The sequence below is a fragment of the Hemitrygon akajei genome, chromosome 1 (assembly GCF_048418815.1).
Source record: "Hemitrygon akajei chromosome 1, sHemAka1.3, whole genome shotgun sequence".
Classification (NCBI taxonomy): Eukaryota; Metazoa; Chordata; class Chondrichthyes; order Myliobatiformes; family Dasyatidae; genus Hemitrygon; species Hemitrygon akajei.
In genome coordinates, this window is record NC_133124.1 from 140,856,498 (window position 1) to 140,878,213 (window position 21,716).

Sequence of the window (21,716 nt, forward strand, 5' to 3'; positions counted from 1 at the left end):
ACTTCCTCATCCTGGTCATTTATAAAAAATCACAAAGAGTAGGGTTAGCTTACTTATTTGCTAGCTTTTTGCCAGATGCACAATGATTGATTTAAAGGAATGAGGAACCGTATCCAAGGAAAGAAACCAACCAATGTCACATGGGAACTAGAAAGTAAACTGGGGTACTAGGGTACAGGCCACATTTGTGGTAAGAGAAATGGAGCTTACATTTCAGGTAGAAATCACATCATCACAATCGGAGCTGCTAGTCTTTCAGCATCTGCAGTCTCCTTTTTTAAAATTTTTATCATCTATGTCAGGTAGAGTCGAGAATTTGGGGAGTGTTCTTACAGCAGAGAGATTAAGGGTAGAAATAATACGTAATCAAAATGAGTAATTGTTTCAATATCAGAACATCAATAATTAAAGGACACAGATTTAAAATAAAAGTCAAAAGAACTAGAAAAGATTCTTTTATTTCATTTTTTTTACAGTGATGTTATAATTTTGAATGTACCATCTAAAAAGAAGGATTTAATAATCACTTTCAAAAGGAAATGCATCTGTAATTGGTGGGAAGCATTGGAAAACTGTGTGAGAAACCCATTAACTCTTGCAAACTCTGGCACACATTATGGTGGACTAACCACTTGCATTGTATAATTTGATGAAACCAAATGAATTCAGACAAGGATAAATGGTTCCAATAATTTATTCTACTATACATCACCATTACATTGCAGTACTGTGATAATTCTAGGACTTTTAAATATTTTTTTTATATAGATAGCGGCAACTCCACAAAGACAATAATACTGCTGTGGAAGACTGAAGGGGAAGAAAAGCTGCTATATTTATTTTGTAATTCAATTTGAAAAAAAATCTGTAAACAGTCAGGCTACATCCTATCAAAGTTACAGTACATTAGGCAAAAACAGAGCAAATTAATGTATTTTTCACATTCAGCATAAACATAGTTCAGAAAATATGCCTTTTTGAACTGTAGCAGCAAACTCTCTTCCAACAATCCAAAAACTTAAATTTGGAAATGTACTAAAGAATTGGCTGCAACTAAAGCCAATTAAATTAAATGGCCTGAGTTAATTTCTATTGTAATTCAAAACATTATAATCAATTCACCATTTCCAGTTTTCTAAACTGCAGTACAGTGTACATTTTACTTTAATTTACAGGTTAATATACAATGCATTTGGAACAGCTGGATTTTCAGCACTAGAAGTCACCGTCACGCCCAAAACAGAAATATTTTTATTTTTCAAAAAACAGGTTTCAAACTTGACTAAATACAGAGAAACCTTTGCTTTCTGAGACTGTTAATCTACTGCTGGCTCTATTCATTTGCTTTGACAGGGCCAGAAATTACTGTGAAACATTGCTGGCCAAGGTTGTTTGAGGTCACAACTAATCTGCAAATTTCACAAATCTAAAAAAATGATCCTATTCTCAACAGTGCCTACACTATCCTGTGGTAGGGTGGTATTAGTTGCAGTCACAATGTACACACCTTGACAGACAGCACAACTATGAGTACTCTGTATGTGCTTGGGAGTTTAGTGTGCTATGAAGCTCAATAGTAGGATAGATATACGTTTGCCCAATAAATATTAAATATACTCCATCTTCGCAGAATTAGACAAACCTGTAACATTTTGCTGACATGAGGATTTTAAATTTCTTGACACATTTTTTTCATTAGTTTTGCAACACGACTGCAATATTGTTTAAAAATAGTTGAACACGTGGAGCAATCCAAGCTTCTTTTGTCACCGAACCCAAAATGTTCATAGTGTCTATCCTAAACTTGAAGTAACAACATGAGGAACAGTTTTACCCTGTCAAAACTAAGTTCCATTTGATTTACATCCATGAGTTATTAATATTTATTTGCTTGGTTTTGATCTGATCATGTATCTGATTGCAGCAAGTCAGGATTCAGTCTGATGTGCCATCAAACTGAAATCAAATTAACTGAAGAAAACCCAAAGGCTGGTGTTTAGAATTTAAGTATGTTATATATCAGACAACTGTGACATCAACACTTCAGTTATGTTCAATAAGCTTCAACACTTAAAGCAATTTCACTCTATTAACCTTTTAACAAAAGTGGTTGGGTTGCTCTACTGAAGACAGGAACAAGGGAGCAAGTGTCAGTCTTGATATGCCGAGATTCAGCTTTGCTGTACTGATACACGTGGGTTTTGGGGTCCGACATTCGTGAGAGACTTTAATCTCTTTAGTGCTTACGCAAAGTATTTTCACTCAAATGCCCATATTTCAATGTCCTGTACATAGAAATCTTCTTTCTTTGAAAGGATGCAATTGTCAAATGTTTTACAAGCATGGCTACGCCCATGGTACAGATCTCCATCCAACCACAGTCCAATTTCTCCTCTGCAAAGAACATATTGAAATTATTGTAGGGGAAGATGAACAGAAACATACTGATGTTAGTTCAATATTAGAAACATATTAGTTCAATCAAGTTTTTACTCCAGAAAAGTCCCAATTATCTCAGAACACAGATTATGGTTAGTTGGGAAAGGACACAGCTACATAATGGCACAGCTGATTGAACTGTAGCCTTGTAGCAGCAACAACCCAGGTTCAATCCTGATCTCCAGTACAGGTTGGTGGGCGCTGAACTGTCAGGTCAGCAGAAAAAGTCATTGGCTGCGGTCTACCATCACTGCAGGATTTGTATATGTCCAGGACAAAGACACGGGCAGGAAAATCAATGCGGACACTACCCACCCTGCAAACTGCCTTTTCCAAAGGCTCTCTTCTGGAAAGTACTATAGGGAAAAAGCAAACATTGCATGTCTTTGTAAAAGTTTCTTGCCCCAGGCAGTTAATCTGATCAACCACTCTCGATAGCCCCAACCACACACACCCTCTCCCACCGTCACTACACTGCAAACACTTTAAACCATTTTTGCTTTTTTAAATGGTATCATTCATGTTTTTTGTGCATATTTTATTCCATATCTGTAGTTTAACCTCCAAGTTTATTTCTTATATAATTCTTTATAATTGAATGCTGTCTGTATTGTACGTCAGGCCAATACACAATAGTAAATTCCTAATACATGTAACAGTATATGATAAAGAAGTTGATCCTTGATACTTACAGGTAACTGTAAATTGCCCCTGGTCTGTGGGAGGGGGAGAAAATGGACGGGGAATTGATGGCAACATGGTGGGGGAACCACTGGGGAGGAATAGATCACAGACCTAACTGTGGGGAAATTAGAGTGTTCCATGAACCAGAATAGGCTTATTGAGCCAGAATGGCCTCCTTTCATATAGCAAGGAAATAATAGTTAATATTCTACTATAATGAATTAATCTGAATAATTGGGGGGGGGGAGATGCTAGATGTTTCCACTGGGTTGGTGGGGCATGGGGAGTGAATAAGGGGATGGTACAATTGGAGACAGGGTCAAACATTTAAAAATACATAAGGAATACAGAAGAACATCTGTAGGAAATGTGGAACTGGCCAACACCTGGAAACATTAAAGCTAATAACTGATTAAAGGATAAGCTAGTTACAAACAGGAATTAAAATGAAGTAGAAAGATATGGTATTAAGGGAAGATAAAAATGTCTACAGGGTGCATAACCCCTGGCAGCAATCCAACACTGCAAATGTCTGATTTAAAGCTGTAATTGGGTGAGGAATTGTGACTCAATGTCATATTTAAAAATTGCAGTAGCATGTGTAGTGCAGCAGAAGAATTAAAGGATAGCTTTGTGGTCAAGTTTACGGATGATACAAAGTTAGGTGGAGGGACAGGTAGTGCTGAAGCATAGAAGCTGCAGGACTTAGACATACAAGGAAAATGGGTAAAGAAGAGGCAGATGGAGTAGGTATCAGGAAGTGTATTGTCATCATGCACTTCAGTAGAAAGAATATAAGCATAGACTATTTTCTAAACAGGGAGAAAATTCAAAACTCCAAGGTGCAGAGACATGGGAGTCCTCGTGCAGGATTCCCCTAAAGGTTAATTTGCAGCTTGAGTTGGTGGTGAGGAAAGGCAAATGCAATGTTAGCATTCATTTCGACAGGACTAGAATACAAAAGCAAGAATGTAACGCTGAGGCTTTACAAGGCACTGGTGATAAGGATGTATGATTTTGCTGAGCTTTTTTCATGCATGTGAGTAGATCAAAAGTGATAGATTAACTTTTTAATTTACAAAACTGAAATTTATTAGCAAATGTTGATAGACATCAGATATCATAAATGTAATTTGTAAGCAGCAATTTTTCATTGACAAAATTTTTCTTCTGAAAGGAATATTACAAAATCAGATAGGCTGCTGAAGCAAATTGCCAAAAGTTAGTGTCTTAAGAATGACAACTAAAAAGTTTGAATGTATTCATGATACAGGCTTGAGATAGTGATGAGGGTCAGCCTTCTACATTGAGAGATGACCCACACAAACAGGATTTCCCTTGTGCTTGAGGAACATTTCATCGATCTAGATTAACAGCCCACCCTCTCGCATTGATCTTCTTGAGGCCTGTATAATAACACCCACGTTCCAAAACAAATTCATTGTCATATGCTTTAAAATTTTGATGAACCAAATTAACTGTGCATATGGAACAGCTTAGTTACTTTTCTAATGGCATTGTTATTAGATAAATTACTTTTTGTAAAATCTGTCATTCCATGAAATTATTTGTGGAGATTATTAGCAAGATTTCTTAGTAATAGGGAACAGCCTCCTATCTGTACAGTCACCCAAGGTGCTAAAACTATTAAAGGAGATTTACCCTCCGCCACCGAAAGCCAAGGAATCCATATCTCCTTTGATGAAGAACATATTATCGCCTGTCCATTTGAAGATCTGAAAAATATTTAGCTTTTGTTACTTATTGTTCAAAAGCTGCTCAGCATTAATACATGGATCTAAAGATGAATGAACAATAACATAGAAAACCTACAGCACAATACAAGCAGTTTGGCCCACAAAGTTATGTTGAACATGTCCTTCCCTTAGAAAGTACCTAGTACCCACAGCCCTCTAATTTTCTGAGCTCTATGTACCTGTCCAGGAGTCTATTAAAAGACCCTATTGTATCTGCTTCCACCATAACCGATAGCCCATTCCATGTACTCACCATTCTCTGTACCTGCTTCCAAGCACCTTAAAACTGTGCCCTCATGTGCTAGCCACTTCAGCCCTGAGAAAAAGCCTTTGATTATCCACACAATCAATACCTCTCATCATCTTATAAACCTCTTATCAGGTCACTTCTCATCCTTCGTCGCTCCAAGGAAAAAAAGCCGAGTTCACTCAACCTATTTCATAAGACACGCTCCCCAATCCAGGCAGCATCCTTGTAAATCTCCTCTGCACCCTTTCTATGGCTTCCACATCCTTCCTGTACTGAGGGTAACCAGAACCGAACACAGTACTCCAAGTACTGTGGCCTGACCAGGGTCCTATATAGCTGCAACATTATTTCTCGGCTCCTAAATTCAATGCCACGACTGATGAAGGCCAATGCACCGCATGCTTTCTTAACCAGAGTCAACCTGCGCAGCAGCTTTGAGAGTCTGTTCCTTTCTCTCTCCAATGCTATGGTAAAGGAGATAGAATTGTGATCACTATCTCCAAAAAGCTCTCCCACTGAGAGATCTGACACCTGACCAGGTTCATTTCCCAATACCAATCAAGTACAGCCTCTCCTCTTGTAAGCTTAACAGTGAAGACATTTTCCTCTAGGAACTTTGCTTATTCAAAAAAATTATTAGACACATTTCATCACACATCTGTTTTAAATCTAACCAAAGCACAGCATAGAAAGGATCCATCTCAAGTCACAATTTCCATCCTCCAATGTTCAGCAAATTCAAAAGATCAGTGGAATTGAGGTAGATTCCATGGTGTGATTTGTCTAGCACTATTTGCTGAATGGGAGCAACCTTGTACACAGGGCCTGAATGAAGCAAATAGGTTATAGCAAAATCATTGAGTTTAATAGCACAGAAACCCTGTCCATACCAACCATCAAGTACCCAAATATATTAATTCCAGTTGCCAGCACTTGATCCATTGACTGCCATTCCTATCTTCACAAAAATTATTTATTTATTGAGATATAGTGTGGAGTAGGTCCTTCCAGCCACACTGCCCAACAATTTCACAATTTAATCATAGCCTAGTCACTGGACAATTTAAAATGACCAAGAAACCTACCAACAGGTATGTCTTTGGATTGAGAGGGCAAACCGGAGCACTTGGGGGAAACCCACATGGTCAGGGGGAGAATGTACTCCTTACAGGCAGCAGCAAGAATTGAACCATGGTCATCTGTACTGGAAAGCATCCTGCTAACCACTTTGCAACTGTGTTGCCCTATTTTGGACATACAGCCAGATCACTGGTGCTAGTAGTAGAGGATGCCAAGGGCTTTCCTTTCTGCATATATGCTGCCAGCATACATTCAGAAACTATATGCAGCAAAATAGCCACTAACTAGGCAAATGTTTTGTTGGCATAAAATACATAACCCCCTCCTTCACCCCCAAATTGGCAGGGTAGCTAATATACTGCCACTTAAACAGCACATGTCTACTCAATGAGCTACTCTTAAGTGGCCTCGACATCCAGGTAGTACTTGTTCAAATGTGATGTGGCATTAAGGCACAGTTTCTGATTAATGCTCATGTATCTTAATTCCCCAGCGATCCTTAACAGTCACATTGATCAAGTGGATCAGCCACATATATAAAAATTGAATCTGTTCATTTGAAATTTAAAGACCATTGATATATATCAATACATATTTATGACATGTACATATGACAACTGCATTATTGTTGGAGTTGTAAAAAAGTTTCAATAAGAAAAAGGTTGGAAAACAAAGCTCTTGTTCTTTCAAATCACTGTCTGAAAATTTCAATGCAATCACATTTTATACCCTTGATCAATACTGAATGCTACATGTGATTGACATTAAAATAATTTGTAAAAGATTCAACTGAATTTATTTTTCTTAATCAAAATGTCAACACCATTACAAATGTTATAATCACTTACTTCAGTCAACTTTTTTGTTCAAATTATGGAATTTCAACAGTTTGTTAAATTCAAATATTCCAGTAGTCCAAAAACTTGGCTGCACTGTTTATATTGTTTATTAAGTAACAACATTTAACACTGGGCAGTGGATCCGATCAATTTGTTTTCTTACCTGAAATTCTGGATAAAATGTGAAAAGGAACGTCTCCCCTGTGCCATAAAAGCAATCGCTAATTTTAAATGGCTCTGATGCTAGTGCACCAAATAGCTGTAGGCATAGAACAGGATAATAGAAATTAATTTGAACATTTCTTAAACTACCAAAATTGTAAGCAAGTTATATTCATAGGCTGCTGATGCTATTAACTTCTGAGACTCTCAGTGCAGTAATTCACAGGCCCAAAACTGAGTGGAAGCACAACAGACTGAGTTCCTCCAGCAGTTTTATATTCCACAACTGAATGCAAATTGTTGAGGTGGAGTAGATGGAAGGGTCTGTATAGCAATGGGGAACAAAGCCAGCTATCATGGCTTGAAATATCATGCATCATATCAAGTGACAACACTCATAGTACCAAAGCATCACCCAACTGAAATTAAAAAATAACATGTCAGAATTCTAAAAATCAGCAAGGCAGAGTGAGTGAAATACTATATGATGTGTATATTTTACTATTTTGAAATACTACCTTTGTGCAAAATTAACAGTATATTTTTTCATATATGACATAAAAGTAACACCTCTGTCTTTTAAATGTCTTTGCTGTACCTGGCCATCACTGTCTTTAATAACTAGCAGCATTGGTGTATCGACACCTGTCATACTACGGTACAGTGTCTTCAGACTCATGCCATGCTTTGAAGTGCTGTAAATTAGAGTCCATGGGTAACCAACAGTTCGAGGAGGCAGATTTTTAGCAAGCTGAAATTCAGTCAAAAGAAGTCATTAATAATGAATTGACTGACACAGAATTAAATTACAGTTTTAACATTTGTAATATTCCTAGTTAGCATGGGAGTCCATTTTAATTGCCATCATTAAATGATGCAAAAAAAGCACTTGCTAAGCCAAAAGAACAGTAGAATTCTGTAATACAAACAGAAACTAATTTCTGCAAAATAATCACTTATAACTTTACCACAAAGACCAACTCCAAAGATCTGTTAACATGTTTACTTCATGAATACACTACCTATATATTACTAAAATTCTCATGCTCTGTCTGTGACCTCCAATTAGCCCAAACGGTGCATTACAGTGGCACTTTTTTTTGGCTAAATCGACTTAAAATGCGCTAACTTACAGAATGCACGCAAAGTTCAGGGTTGTATATTCGTATAAAATTGCTCATTCGCCAACTGCTCCGTTTTCACCCGAGAGCTGATCTGCCATCATGGAAATCGGGATGCGACACCACGATGCATGCGCACAGCCAACCTCAGCAGCGACACCAACCGGAGCAAAAGGACAGGGCAGCTCTATTTCGAGTGGTCACATATCACCATCAGCATGTGCAGGATTGGGACAGATCTAACTGCCACCCATCAATAAGAGATCATTAAATCTTATTGTAATGACTTACTTCTCTTTCAATATTTTTATTAGTTTCTGCATAAAGGAATACAGAGTACAAGATATAATTTATAAGTCCAAAAAAAGTACCAAATACATTGTATTAAAATTACAGTTACAATCACAAAATGCTGTATTCATAAAAATTAAATCATAATATTGAAATATAATAATTTTGTTATACAGAAGAAAATCTAAACCCACTACCAAAGTCAGACCTGTTAGGAAAAGCAAGAAAAAAGGGGGGGAAAGCCCCTTATCATAATAAAATATATTATTAGCCACCATCTGTACTTTTACAACAAATCAAAGGCTTTGAAAATAGCTCAAAAATGGTCCCCACAATGTATAAAAGTCTTGACTAGATTCAAAAACTGAGTATCGGATCGTCTCTAAATTTAAGCATAACATCCCGTAACCCGTAATGACGTACTTTGAGACACCCATAAAACCCTTTGCTACAGTCAAAGGACAGCAGTGACTATATCACGTCCATTTAGGAGAACGCCAACCACATCATCAAGAATAATCAGCTTCCTTTGCTATTACTGCTTTGTATCTTCTATCCACTATTAGGGTAAAAAAAACTATGGTCAGCCTAATTATGCCGCGTGAAAAAAGAGGGACACTATGGTCAAGTGATGATGCCAAACATTGTCGGGAAGCGGCAAGGAGAGGGACAGAACAAGAATCAGATGAGGCCAGGGCCGCACGACTCCAGGATCAGGACGAAAATGATGAGAGAAGAGACAGAGGAGGAGAGGAAGAGACAAAGGAGCTGAAAAATGCACGTCTCCAGGATCAGAGACAAAGAACAAACAGCAGAAGAGATGAAGAGACGTCGCATGAAAGGACTGCACGTCTCCAGAATGACAATGAGAGGCATAAGGCTGGCAGACCAACCAGAAATGTTGCCATCAGAAGTGTCCTTCATTAAACGAGGAGGAGCTATATTTGCCTTGCTACGCGTTTTTCTTTTTTAATAAACTGGTTTTTCTTCTTCAATTTCCAAAGCAAAGCAATACCAGTAGCACTCTTGAAAATTTAATGTTCTTTCTGGTCACATCAGACTGCACTACCTTTCTCTCAAAGGGTGCCCCAACAGGTCACCCCGTTGTCTAGTGTTCAATAAAATTATACTAAGTTCAAGCTTAATGTCATCTGACTGTACACATATACAACCTAATGAAACAATGTTCCCCCGGACCACAATGCACCCAGACAACACATCAAACACAGCACATAAACCACAATATTTATACTTTAAGTTAATAAAATTTAAATCCAAATGCGTGTAGTAAAACAGAACACAAATAAACAGCTCACTGTTACAAACTCAGTGGTGGCAGGGTATTCATTAGTCTCACAGCCAGAAGGAAGAAGCTGTTGCTGTTACCCAGTCTGCCAATCCTAGTCCTGACAGTAGTGGGTCAAAGAGATAGTGGGGTGGGTGGTAGGGATTAGCAACAATGCTTTGGGTACTTCAACTGCAATGCTTCTAGTAAATATCACAAATGGCGAGGGGGGGGGGCCGGGGAAGAGGGAGACCCCAATGATACTCTCAGCAGTTATTACTATTCCCTGTAGAGTCCTGAGATCCAATACTTTACAGCTTCTGTACCACACAATGATGTAGCCAGACAGGACACTCTTGATGGTGTGCCTGTAGAAAGTTGTTAGAATATGGGCAGGGAACCTTGCATGCCTCAATCTCCTCAAAGTGTAGAAGCTGTTATATCTTCTTGAGCAATGAGGAGTTGTTGTGCGTCCAGGTTAGATCATCTGTTACGTACACACCAAGGAACTTTGTGCTTTTCACTCTCTCCACAGCAGAACAATTGATGTGCAATCAACAGTGGTTGACATGTGCCTTTCTCAAGTTCACTATTATCTTCTTTATCTTGTCCATGTTGAGAGTCGAGTTGTTATCATAAGAGCATAACACAGAGGAGCAGAATTAGGCTATTCGACCCATTGAGTCTTCCCTGACATTCCATCATGGCTGATTTATGAACCCTCTCAATTCCATTCTCCTGCTTTCTCCCTGCAACGTTTGACACCCTGATTAATCAAGAATCTTACAACCATCGCCTTCAATATAGCTATCTGTGGCAATGAATTCTACAGATTCACCACCTTCTGACTAAACAAATTTTTCCTCATTTCTGTTCTAAATGGACATCACTTAATTCTGAGGCTGTAGCCTCTGGCCCTAGACTCTCACAATGGGAAACATACTCTCCACATCCACTTTTAATATTCAATAGGCTACAGTGAGATCCCCCCTTATTCTTCATTCTTCTAAAGTCCAGTGAGTACAGGCCCAGAGCCATCAAACGCTCCTCATAGGTTAACTCTTTCATTCATGGGATCATTCTCATTAACCTCCTCTGGACCCTCTCCAAAACCACCAAAAGTGCTCCTAACACTCCCAAGAGCGGTCTGATGAATGCCTTGGAAAGCCTTAACATTACATCCTTGCTTTTATACTCTAGTCCTCTAGAAATGAATGCTAACATTGCATTAGCCTTCCTTACCACCAACTCAACCTGCAGATTAACCTTTAGGGAATCCTGCACGACTTCCAAGTCCCTCTGCACCTTGATTATTTAATTTTCTCCCCATTTAAACAATAGTCTGCACCCTTATTCTTTCTGAAGTCTATCACCATGCACTTCCTAATATTATATCCCATCTGTCACTTCTTTGTCTATTCTTCCAATCTAAGTCCTTCTGCAGATGCCCTTCTTCCTGAACACTAACTGCCCCTTCACTTATCTTCGTACTGTCTGCAAAGTTGGCCATAAAACAATCAATTCCTTCATTCAAATCATTGACATACAATGTAAAAAGCAGTCCCAACACCGAACCCTGTGGAACTCCACTAGTCACATGCAGCTAAGCAGAGCTTCCAGTAGAAGTGGTAGAGGCAGGTTCGATTTTGTCATTTAAAAAAAAAATTGGAAAGGCATATGGACAGGAAAGGAATGGAGGGTTATGGGCTGAGTGCAGGTAGGTGGGACTAGGTGAGAGTAAGTGTTCAGCATTGACTAGAAGGGCCAAGATAGCCTGTTTCCATGCTGTAATTGTTATATGGTTATATAGTTATAAAAGACTCCCTTTATTCCCACTCTTTGCCTGTTGCCATTCAACCAATCTTCTATCTATGCAACAACACACACAAAATGCTGGTGGAACACAGCAGGCCAGGCAGCATCTATAGGGAGAAGCGCTGTTGACGCCTTGGCCCGAAACGTCGACAGCGCTTCTCCCTATAGATGCTGCCTGGCCTGCTGTGTTCCACCAGCATTTTGTGTGTGTTGTTGTTTGAATTTCCAGCATCTGCATATTTCCTCGTGTTTGTTCTATCCATGCAAGTACCTTTCCTGCAATACCATGGGTTCTAATTTTCTTACGCAGGTTCATTTGTGGCACCTTGCCAAAGACCTTCTGAAAATCCAAAAACAACATCCACTGATTTTTCTTTGTCTTTTCAGCCTGTTATTTCCACAAAAAACTCCAAAAGATTTTTCAGGCAAGATTTCCCCTTCAGAAAAAAACTGGAGTATCATTTCCCTTCTTAAAGAGTGGAGCGACATGTACAAATATCCAGTCCTCAAGAACCAATCCAGAATATAGTGATTCTTGAAAGATCATTACTAATGCCTCTACAATCTTCTGAACTACATCTTTCAGAACCCTGTTAATTGTTAAACCTTACTTCTAATTATTCCTCGTTACCTGATGCAAGAACACACAGTACTACGGAAGATAAAGCAACAGCTTTTTATTAGTAGCTCGCTACTAGGGAGAACCTTCCTTCAGCACTCTTTTGGAGTCTGCACAGGGGTCTCCAATTACTTGTACAAGCATGGCTCTTTTATACACATGTAGTCGCGTACACTAGTTAAGCAATTGTGCAATTATGTAAGATACTTATATGGTAATTGATCATTTAGCGAATCATTGTTCTAAGAACCTGCTTAGCATGGACAGTTCCCGTTTACTTCTAAGAACCTGCGTTAGGACATTGTCTCATCAGGCTGTTCTTTATTTAAACCTTGGTCTAGCAATTTTGAGAACAACGTCTAGTATGTTCAGAAAACACCGCATCCTTTGGTGTGTCAGCAACATCGAAATTACTCTTTAACCCCTTTAATTTCTTCACCTGGGGTGTAGTTCATCTGGTCCAAGTGACATCTATCTTCAGGATTTTCAGCTTCACAAGCACCTTCTCCTTAGAAATAGCATCAACATTTATTTCTGCTCCCTGACAAGCTTGTATTTCTGGCACTCTGCAAAATTCTACCACACAATGGCTGACCATTTCTATCTTTCCAGCATCATTTTCCAGTGGTATGGTATCCACTCTCATCTCTCTTTTACTCTTCCTATATCTGAAAAAACGTTTGGTATCCTTTTGTATTACTGGCTGGCTTAGCTTTTCTCTCTTTATGGCTTTTTAGGTACTTCTGTTGGTTTTTAAAAGGTTCCCAATCCTCCATCTTGTCAGTAATTTTTATTATATTATTTGCCCTCCCATTTGCTTTCATGCAGTCTTTTGACTTGCATTTTTAGCCACAGTTGCTCAACCTTGCTTTAGAATACTTGCTCATCTTTGGGATGTACCTTTACTGCACCTTCCAAATTTCTCCCATAAACACCAGCCAATGCCGTTCTACCATCATCATTGCTAGTGTCCCTTTCCAATCAAATTTGGCCAGCTACTCTCTTATGCCTCTGTAGTTCTCTTTACTTCACTGATACATTTGACTTTATCTTCTCCTTCTTAAACTGTAGGGCGAATTCTATCAAATTATGATCACTGCCTTCCTTTTTGTTTCTTTTCCTTAAACTCCCTAATCAAATCTGGGTCATTATACAACACCTAATCCAGAACTGCCATTCCCCTAGTGGGCTCAACCACAAGTTGCTCTTAAAAGCTATCTCATAGGCATTCCACAAATTACCTCTCGGGTTCCAGCACCAACCAGATTTTTCTAATCTACATGCATATTGAAATACCCCATGATTATTCAACATTGCCCTATTTTACACCTCCTGTTGTAACTTGTAGCCTACATCCTCGCTACTGTTCAGAGGTCTGTATACAACTCCCATCAGGGTCCTTTTACCTTGCAGTTTCTTAACCGTACCCACAAGGATTCTACATCTTCCAGTCCTATGTCTTTCCAAGAATTTGATTTCATTTTTTAACCAATGGAGCCACCCCACTCCTTCTGCCTATCCTTTAATACAATGGATGTTAGGCTCCCAATTATGATTTCTCTTCAGTCATAACTCAGAAGCTCACATAATCATACCTGCCAATCTCTTTAACTATGCCACAAAATCATCTACCTTATTCCATATATTGCGTACAATTAAATATCGTACCTTCAGTTCTGTATTCATCACTCTACTTGATTTTGGTTCCCTGTTACACTTCAACTCATCCCACTAACTGAAATTTCACCTGTGCTTCCTCACTACACACTGCATCAAGTTGTTCACCAACTGCCCAATCCTTAACCCCATCACTCCAGTTCCCAATCCCCTGCCAAATTAGTTTAAACCCTTCCTAACAGCTCCAGTAAACTTGTTCACAAGGATATTGATCCCCCTCAGGTTGCAATGTAATCCATCCTTTTTGTACAGGTATGACAAGGAAGGTATGACATCTTCCCCTGAAGAGATCCCAATGATCCAGAAATCGCCCTCTGTACCAATTCCTTAGCCACGCATTCATCTGCCAAACAATTCTATTCTTACCCTCACTGGTGTGTAGCACCAAGTAGCAATCCAGAGATTACTATCCTGGAGGTCCTGTTTTTGAACTTTCTGCCTAGCTTCCTATATTCTCTCCTCAGGACCTTCTCCTTTCCCTATGTGTTTTTGGCACCAATATGTATCCTAACTTCCACCTGTTCATCCTTTTCCCTTAAAAAGCCATGGACCTGTTCCAAGACATCCCTGACTTTTCACGTGGGAAGCACCATACCACATGGATGTCTCTTTCACATCCGCAGAATCTTCTTTCTGCTCCTTGAATTATGGAGCCCCATCACTACTGCACAACTCTTCTCCTAGCTTACTTTCAAAGACACACAGCCAGACTCAGTGGCAGAGATCCAGTACCCATGGCCTTCCCCTGTAGGTCATTTTCTCTCTCCAACAGTACCCAAAGCAGTATACTTGTTATTGAGAGGAACAGCCACAGGGATACACTGCACTGGCTACTTATTCCCTTTCCCTCTCGACCTGCCTTCTGTAACTTAGGGGTGAATGTAGCTCCAATCTGTCACCTCCTCATTTTCCCATATGAGCTGAAGGTCATCCAGCTACAGCACCAGTTCCTTAACACTGTCTCCGAGGAGCTGCAGCTTAATGCACTTCATGCAGTTATAGTATCAGGGAGAGTGGAGGTTTCCCAAATTTCCCACATCGCACACAAGGAACTTCCTACATTCTCAGCACACTAGCCATATTCTAATAGAAAAAAAACTTACTAGAAACTTTCTTACGCAAAACCTCCACCTGTGCTTGCCCAAGCCTATTGAGCCAAAGCCAAGTCACTCTAACACTAGCCCACTCCAACAACGGCTGCTCCGCTTAAAATTTTTTTGACCCCTGCTGATTTCAGCCTACCAAAGCTGAACGCTCTCGAACTCTTTTTAAACCTCATGCTGTGTCACCAATGAACAACCTCTTGTGCTGATTTCAGCCTGATGAAAGTGGTGTAAGAATGGTTATTCAAGATGAGTGCAGGGAATAGCACAGTGCTACAGGAAATCTGGTATAAACCAGGTCTAATATATCCTCTCCTCTGGTTGTGAAGTTGACCTGCTGGTAGAACACTGGCATTATTAAAGTCACCAGCAACAATGACACCATCGGAGTGAGTGGCTTCGAGGTTTTAGAATGCACTGAACTCCTACAGGACTTTCCCAGCACTAGCATGGTGGGGGGGGATTCTAAACAGCAATAAGTCTTAATGACAGTGAACTCTTTTGGTATGTAGGAGGGCCTGCAATTCATCATTAAAACTGTTTGTGGTGAGCAGCTATTGACGTAGACACAGACCTCCTCCACGAGCCTTGCCGGATGTCGCAGCATTTCTGTTGGCCTGAAAGGAGATTAGGCATTCCAGCCAGATGGCTGAATCTAAGATGTAGTCTTTAAGATATGACTACTCCGTCAGAGTGAGCACGCAACGGCCCTCCCGCTGGTTCAGACACAGACAATCCAGTTTATTTTCCAGCGATCAGAAGTTAGTGAATAGAATCAATGGGAGTGCAAGCCTGCTGGCATCTGTTTCAAGTCTCACTTTAATACCAGTGCCCTTACCACACTTCTGCATTCAAGCACACCACTTCCTCGAGTAGTTGTAGTAGACCGCGGCATAGAACGAGAGCCTGCTCCCCGCATTAGTCTGCAATTGTGCAGCACCTTCGTATTCCTCTCACTAGCAAGGTAAATGCGGATTTTAGTGTTCTTAATGTTCAGCAGTGTTTTAGGGTCATAGAAAAGATGAACAGGACAAGAAATTTTACCACTGGTTGGAGCTGGTGTGGCCACTGCTTCCATCTATCAATTATTGATAGTAATTGATCAGCCATGATCGCAAAATGGCAGTGCAGGCTCGAAGGGCCAAATGGTCTACTTCTGCACCTATTGTCTATCTAAGCTGCCATCTTGTAGACAAGTCAAAGATGAGTCAACAGACTTATTACATAGAATACACTATGTTCAATAAAATTAACATATGACAGAGTGGAAATTATTGACGTGGCTGAGCATTATAATTTTTTGTTTTACTAACTTAAATTTGCTGTAGCTTTCAAATTAAATTTTTGATAAATAAAAGATTCTTCCAAATCAGAAGATGACGAAGTGGAACATGATTTATGATTTTACTAAATTAATTTTCTAAAAGATTGATGTTTCTTTGCAACAAAATCCAATGGACAGCTTGAATCAAAATAAAAACAACATAATTAACATTCCATGTAGGGGAAGGTAGTCAATACATTTTTGTCAGCCCTAGTCACAAATTTTATTGTTTCTAACAGGTCATGGCTAAACTTTCAAAACGAAAGCAGAAAATATTGGGACCTAGACAAGGTTGTCCTCTTAGTCCATTACTATTTAACATCGCTTTAGAACCTTTGGCAATTGCCATCAGAGAATCACAGGATATTTTGGGTATTAATCGTGGAACAGATATTCATAAGGTATCTTTATACGCAGATGATTTATTATTATTCATCTCTAACCCTGAGAAATCTATTCCAGCAGTCTTATCATTGTTGGCTCAATTTAGTGAGTTTTCTGGGTATAAGTTAAATCTTAATAAGAGTGAATTGTTTCCTTTGAATAGACAGGTCCCAAACTATGGTATTTTATCGTTTAAATTAGTTAAAGACTCTTTTACTTACTTAGGGATTAAAATTACAAAAAACCATAAAGAATTATTTAGGTTTAATTTTCTACCCTTAATTGATCAGATTAAAGGCTTGTTTACTAAGTGGTCACCGTTATCTTTGTCTCTGATAGGTAGGATTAATGCTATTAAGATGGTTATTTTACCTAAATTTTTATATATTTTTCAAGCGGTACCAATTTTTATTCCGAAATCCTTTTTTACTAATGTTGATTCAAAAATTTCCTCATATATATGGCAGAATAAAAATCCCAGGTTAGGTAAAATATACTTACAGAAGACAAGGAAGGATGGTGGGTTGGCATTACCCAATTTCAGATTTTACTATTGGGCAGTTAATATTAGATATTTGATATGTTGGTTGAAAGAATGGGATGGTCCTTTTGGCCCTCATTGGGTGAGTTTGGAAACTAAATCGGTATCTGGTTATGCTCTGGGTTCTATTTTAGGGACATCTCTCCCTTTTGCTCTTTCTAAATTGCCGAATCGAATCGACAACCCGATAGTTAAATATACCTTACGTATATGGTTTCAATTTCGGAAATTTTTCGGGTTGACTCAATTCGTGTTAAATAGTCCTATTGTATCTAATTGTTTTTTCCACCCCTCAATTATAGATCAAGCTTTTTTGGCTTGGAAAACTAAGGGATCATTAAGATTTTCTGACTTATTTTTGGACAACTGTTTTATGTCTTTTGAGCAATTAGCAAATAAATATAATTTGTCTAGATTTCATTTTTTTAGATACTTACAGGTTAGGCATTTTTTAAGTACGGTACTTCCTTCATTCCCAAATTTTGTGTCTTCAGATATTTTGGAGAGTTTGTTTGAATTAAACCCTTTTCAAAAAGGGCTTATATCAAAACTTTATAATATAATTATGAAGATACGCTCAGTGCCCTTTGATAAGACCAAAAATGATTGGGAAAGAGAGCTTAATCTTATTATTCCTATTGAGAATTGGGATAGAATTCTTCAATTAGTTAATACATCATCTATATGTGCCAAACATTCATTAATACAATTTAAGGTTGTGCATAGGGCCCATATGTCCAAGGATAAATTAGCTCATTTTTATTCTCATATAAACCCTATTTGTGACAGATGTCAATCAGAAATCGCGTCTTTAACTCATATGTTTTGGTCATGTCCGATTTTGGAAAAATATTGGAAAGATATTTTTGATATTATTTCGGCGGTACTGAACATTGATTTACAACCCCATCCTATTACCGCAATTTTTGGTTTACCGATGATGGGCTCACTTCACTTATCTCCTTCTGCTTGTCGAATGATTGCTTTTCTCACTTTGATGGCTAGAAGATCTATTTTGTTGAATTGGAAGGAAATTAATCCTCCCACAGTATTTCATTGGCTTTCTCAAACTATGTTATGTCTAAATTTAGAAAAAATTAGAAGTGTTGTATTTGATACTTCTATTAAATTTGAAAAGATATGGAGACCATTTATTCAATATTTTCATATGATGTAATGGCCCTGTGCCAGGCTTATTGGTTTTTTCAGCTTTAATCGTATGTATGTTGAGAGGATCGGAGTTGACGACATTGATGTTTATGTATGCTTGTGAGATACTATGAACAGCCCTTTTTTTTCTCTCTTTTTTTAGTTTTTTCTTCCTTTTTTGTTTTTTTTTCTTAGATATTAGATTAGTAGATTAGTTAACTTTCAAATATAGATTTATTTTTTTTTCTCTTTTTTTTATATTATATATTATGGAATATCTAGATTTACCTTGTTCATATATATACTATATGTTTTATGTTTTGGGAAAGCTTACTTATACTGTATTCATTGTTTATGTATTCCTTCATGTGTAATGGGAGTTTATATGTTTGTAATCCCTTATTAATATTTTAATTGTATTTTGTTCATAATATTTTTAATACTAATAAAAAGATTAAAAGAGAGAAGAATGAAGACCTAAAAAATAAAAAAAAATAAAAAATAAATAAAAAAAAATATTGGGACAATGATCCTTGGACTTTATCAGCCATCAAGTTTAACAATAAGCTCTAGAATTATTTAATCCTGAGTTCCTCCCTCTTACTAGGCCTTTGATGTTTTGGGCAATTTTTTTTTGCACACAACTGCACACCAACCTGGGTTCATATAACCCAGGTTTAAGTTTCTCACCAATCTACTCCAACACTGCATATTACCTTTCTTTAGTAGAGGTGAACCAAGAAATTGAAGAGATCTAAAGTGCTCCCAATCCTCAAGCCTATTGCTATTTCTGGTAATTTCATAAATCTCTTCCTTTAATTTAACACTATGTTTAACTTCTCTTGTCAGCTGTGGATGAATGTTTTTTTTCCTATCAGGTCTCAAAGGAATACTGTTTTAAACATTGGATAATTGGATTTTCTACTTCCAAGACATACTATTTTCACATTGTAAATTTTTGGAATGTAAACTTTTAATGAGCTGGAATTTGTTTTTAAAGACCTGATTTTGTGCTCATGGCACAAATGACCCAGCAAATTCAATAAGTGGAAGATGTAAGTTTAAGCACATACGTTTAAGCTTACTGATTAATTTATGTTGCTCTGTTATTAGCTTTAGAAAAATGGAGCATGTTGTTGTCTGGCCTCACCACCAACTAGTACGAAATTACATTACTAGCAAGGCAGAAACAAAGAAAATAAATCTGACCTATTACTTCCAAGTATATATCCTGAATCATGGTCATTTATGTATGTGCTTATCAATCTGGATGACTCTTCAAACAATCACAAGTATAGATTCTCATTCTTTCAGAAATGAATAAGGGACAATTTTCAAAACACTTACATCTAAATTAATGAATTATTTTTATCTCTGTCTATTTCTTAGTCCAAACTTTCATTTCATCTCCATTTCTATGTGCTTGCAACGCAAGTAGATGACCATTCAGGCTATGCTCTCTTCTCGCTATTACCATTGGGAAAGAAGTACTGGAGCCTTAGGTCCCACACCCTACAGGTCTGGGAACATCCTACAAACATCAGACTCCAGAACCGGCATGGATAACTTCACTCACCTCAACACTGAACTGATTTCACATCTTACAGACTCACTTTCAAGGACTCTTTACAGTCATGTTCTCAGTATTATTTTTTTATTTGAACAGTTTGTCTTCTTTTGCACAACGGCATATATATATGTAAAGTTTTTGGTAAAATGTTATTGTGTTTCTATTTTCCTGTAAAGGCTTGCAAGAAAATGAATCTTAAGATAGTATGTGGCAATATACATTAGCTTTGATAATAAATTTACTTTGAACTTAATTTATTTAACAATCCCACAACAGTTTCACAATTCTTCAGTCAGATTCACTCAGGAGATAACATTTGCTTGACTTGTTTTCTCAAGTATCTGATTTCACTTGTTCTGCCATATAAACTTGCATTCTCATCAATCTGCCATGCAAAAAATAATCTGAAAAGTCTGAACATACATGGGCAAGTTTAACTAATTGTTAACTGTGCTTCAGTTGAATTGAAGAAATGCAGCATTAATGCTATAGTTTGAACCATGCTCAATGGTCTAATTCATTAGCTGGGAAAGAGAGAAACACAGTAAGTGAACATTTTAAAAAGTTTAAAGTACATTATCAAACTACATATACATCACCAAATGCTACTCTGAGATACCCTGATGAAAAGACATTGCTGATAGAGCTATTAAGCAACACTTTCTCATCAGTAACATTCTCTCTGATGCTAACTCTCACATCTCTGATTACTGGGGTTCGATTCTGACTGGTGCCATCCGTTTGGAGCTTGGGTGTTCACCCTATGATTCTGTGGGTTTCTCAAGGATGCTCCAGTTTCCTCAACATCTGGTTATTAGGTTAATTGGCCATGATTTTCCCCAGGGCTAGTAAGCGATGGAAAAAATTGGAGCAGAGGATAAGTGGGAAGAGGGGAAAGTGTGACAGAATAGGTTATGATATGATTGCTGTGAGATCTAGCACAGACTTGATGGGCAGAATGGCCTCCTTCCATGCCTTATGGAAATAAAACAATACTCTAATTTGACAAGGGCAACATAGCTCCAGGCTCGGTACAACCTGGTTTTCCACAAATGGACAAAACTGCCAACATTACCCAAGAGATATGGGTAATTGTTCCTAAAAAGACAACATCTGATTGACACCAAGTAGCCCTTAGACTACTTGGTGTAAGGACTTAAGATAAATTGGAAGAATTTTGGGAAATGTATGATAATGCATTTTGGTAAAAGGAACAATAGTGCAGGCTGTTATTTAAATAGGGAGAAAGTTCAAACATCAGAGTTGCAGAGGGACTTAGGAGTCCTCATGCAAAACTTCCAAAAAGTTTACTGACAGGTTGAGTCTGTGATGATGAAGGCAAATGCAAATGTTGGCATTTATTTGAAGGGGAATAGAATATAAAAGCAAAGAGATAATGCTGAGACTTTATAAGACACTAGTCAGGCCCATATGGAGTATTGTCAACGGTTTTGAGCCTCATATTTCAGAAAGGATATGTTGTCATTGGAGAGAATCCAGAGGAGGTTCACGAGGATAATTCCAGGAATGAAGGGATTAACCTATGAGGAGTGTTTGGCAGCTTTGGGCCTGCACTTACTAGAAATGTGAAGAATGTGGGGTGGGAGATCTCATTGAAACTTACCG

General features: G+C 38.1%; 1 protein-coding gene across 8 annotated transcripts in view; it reads right to left on the reverse strand.

The window, feature by feature from the left end:
- Window positions 1–678: 678 nt before the first annotated feature.
- Window positions 679–21,716, reverse strand: part of LOC140731158 (oxidation resistance protein 1-like) — a 520,392-nt gene continuing 499,354 nt past the window's right edge. For 7 of the 8 annotated variants that reach the window (XM_073052584.1, XM_073052557.1, XM_073052566.1 and 4 more), the window contains 4 exons: window positions 7,810–7,962; window positions 7,213–7,308; window positions 4,786–4,859; window positions 679–2,394 (listed from right to left, as the gene is read on the reverse strand). In XM_073052584.1, the coding sequence (XP_072908685.1) occupies window positions 2,259–2,394; window positions 4,786–4,859; window positions 7,213–7,308; window positions 7,810–7,962 (459 nt within the window). In that variant the 3' untranslated portion in view covers window positions 679–2,258. The remainder of the gene's footprint in view (window positions 2,395–4,785; window positions 4,860–7,212; window positions 7,309–7,809; window positions 7,963–21,716) is intronic. The other variant, XM_073052590.1, reaches the window with a different exon arrangement.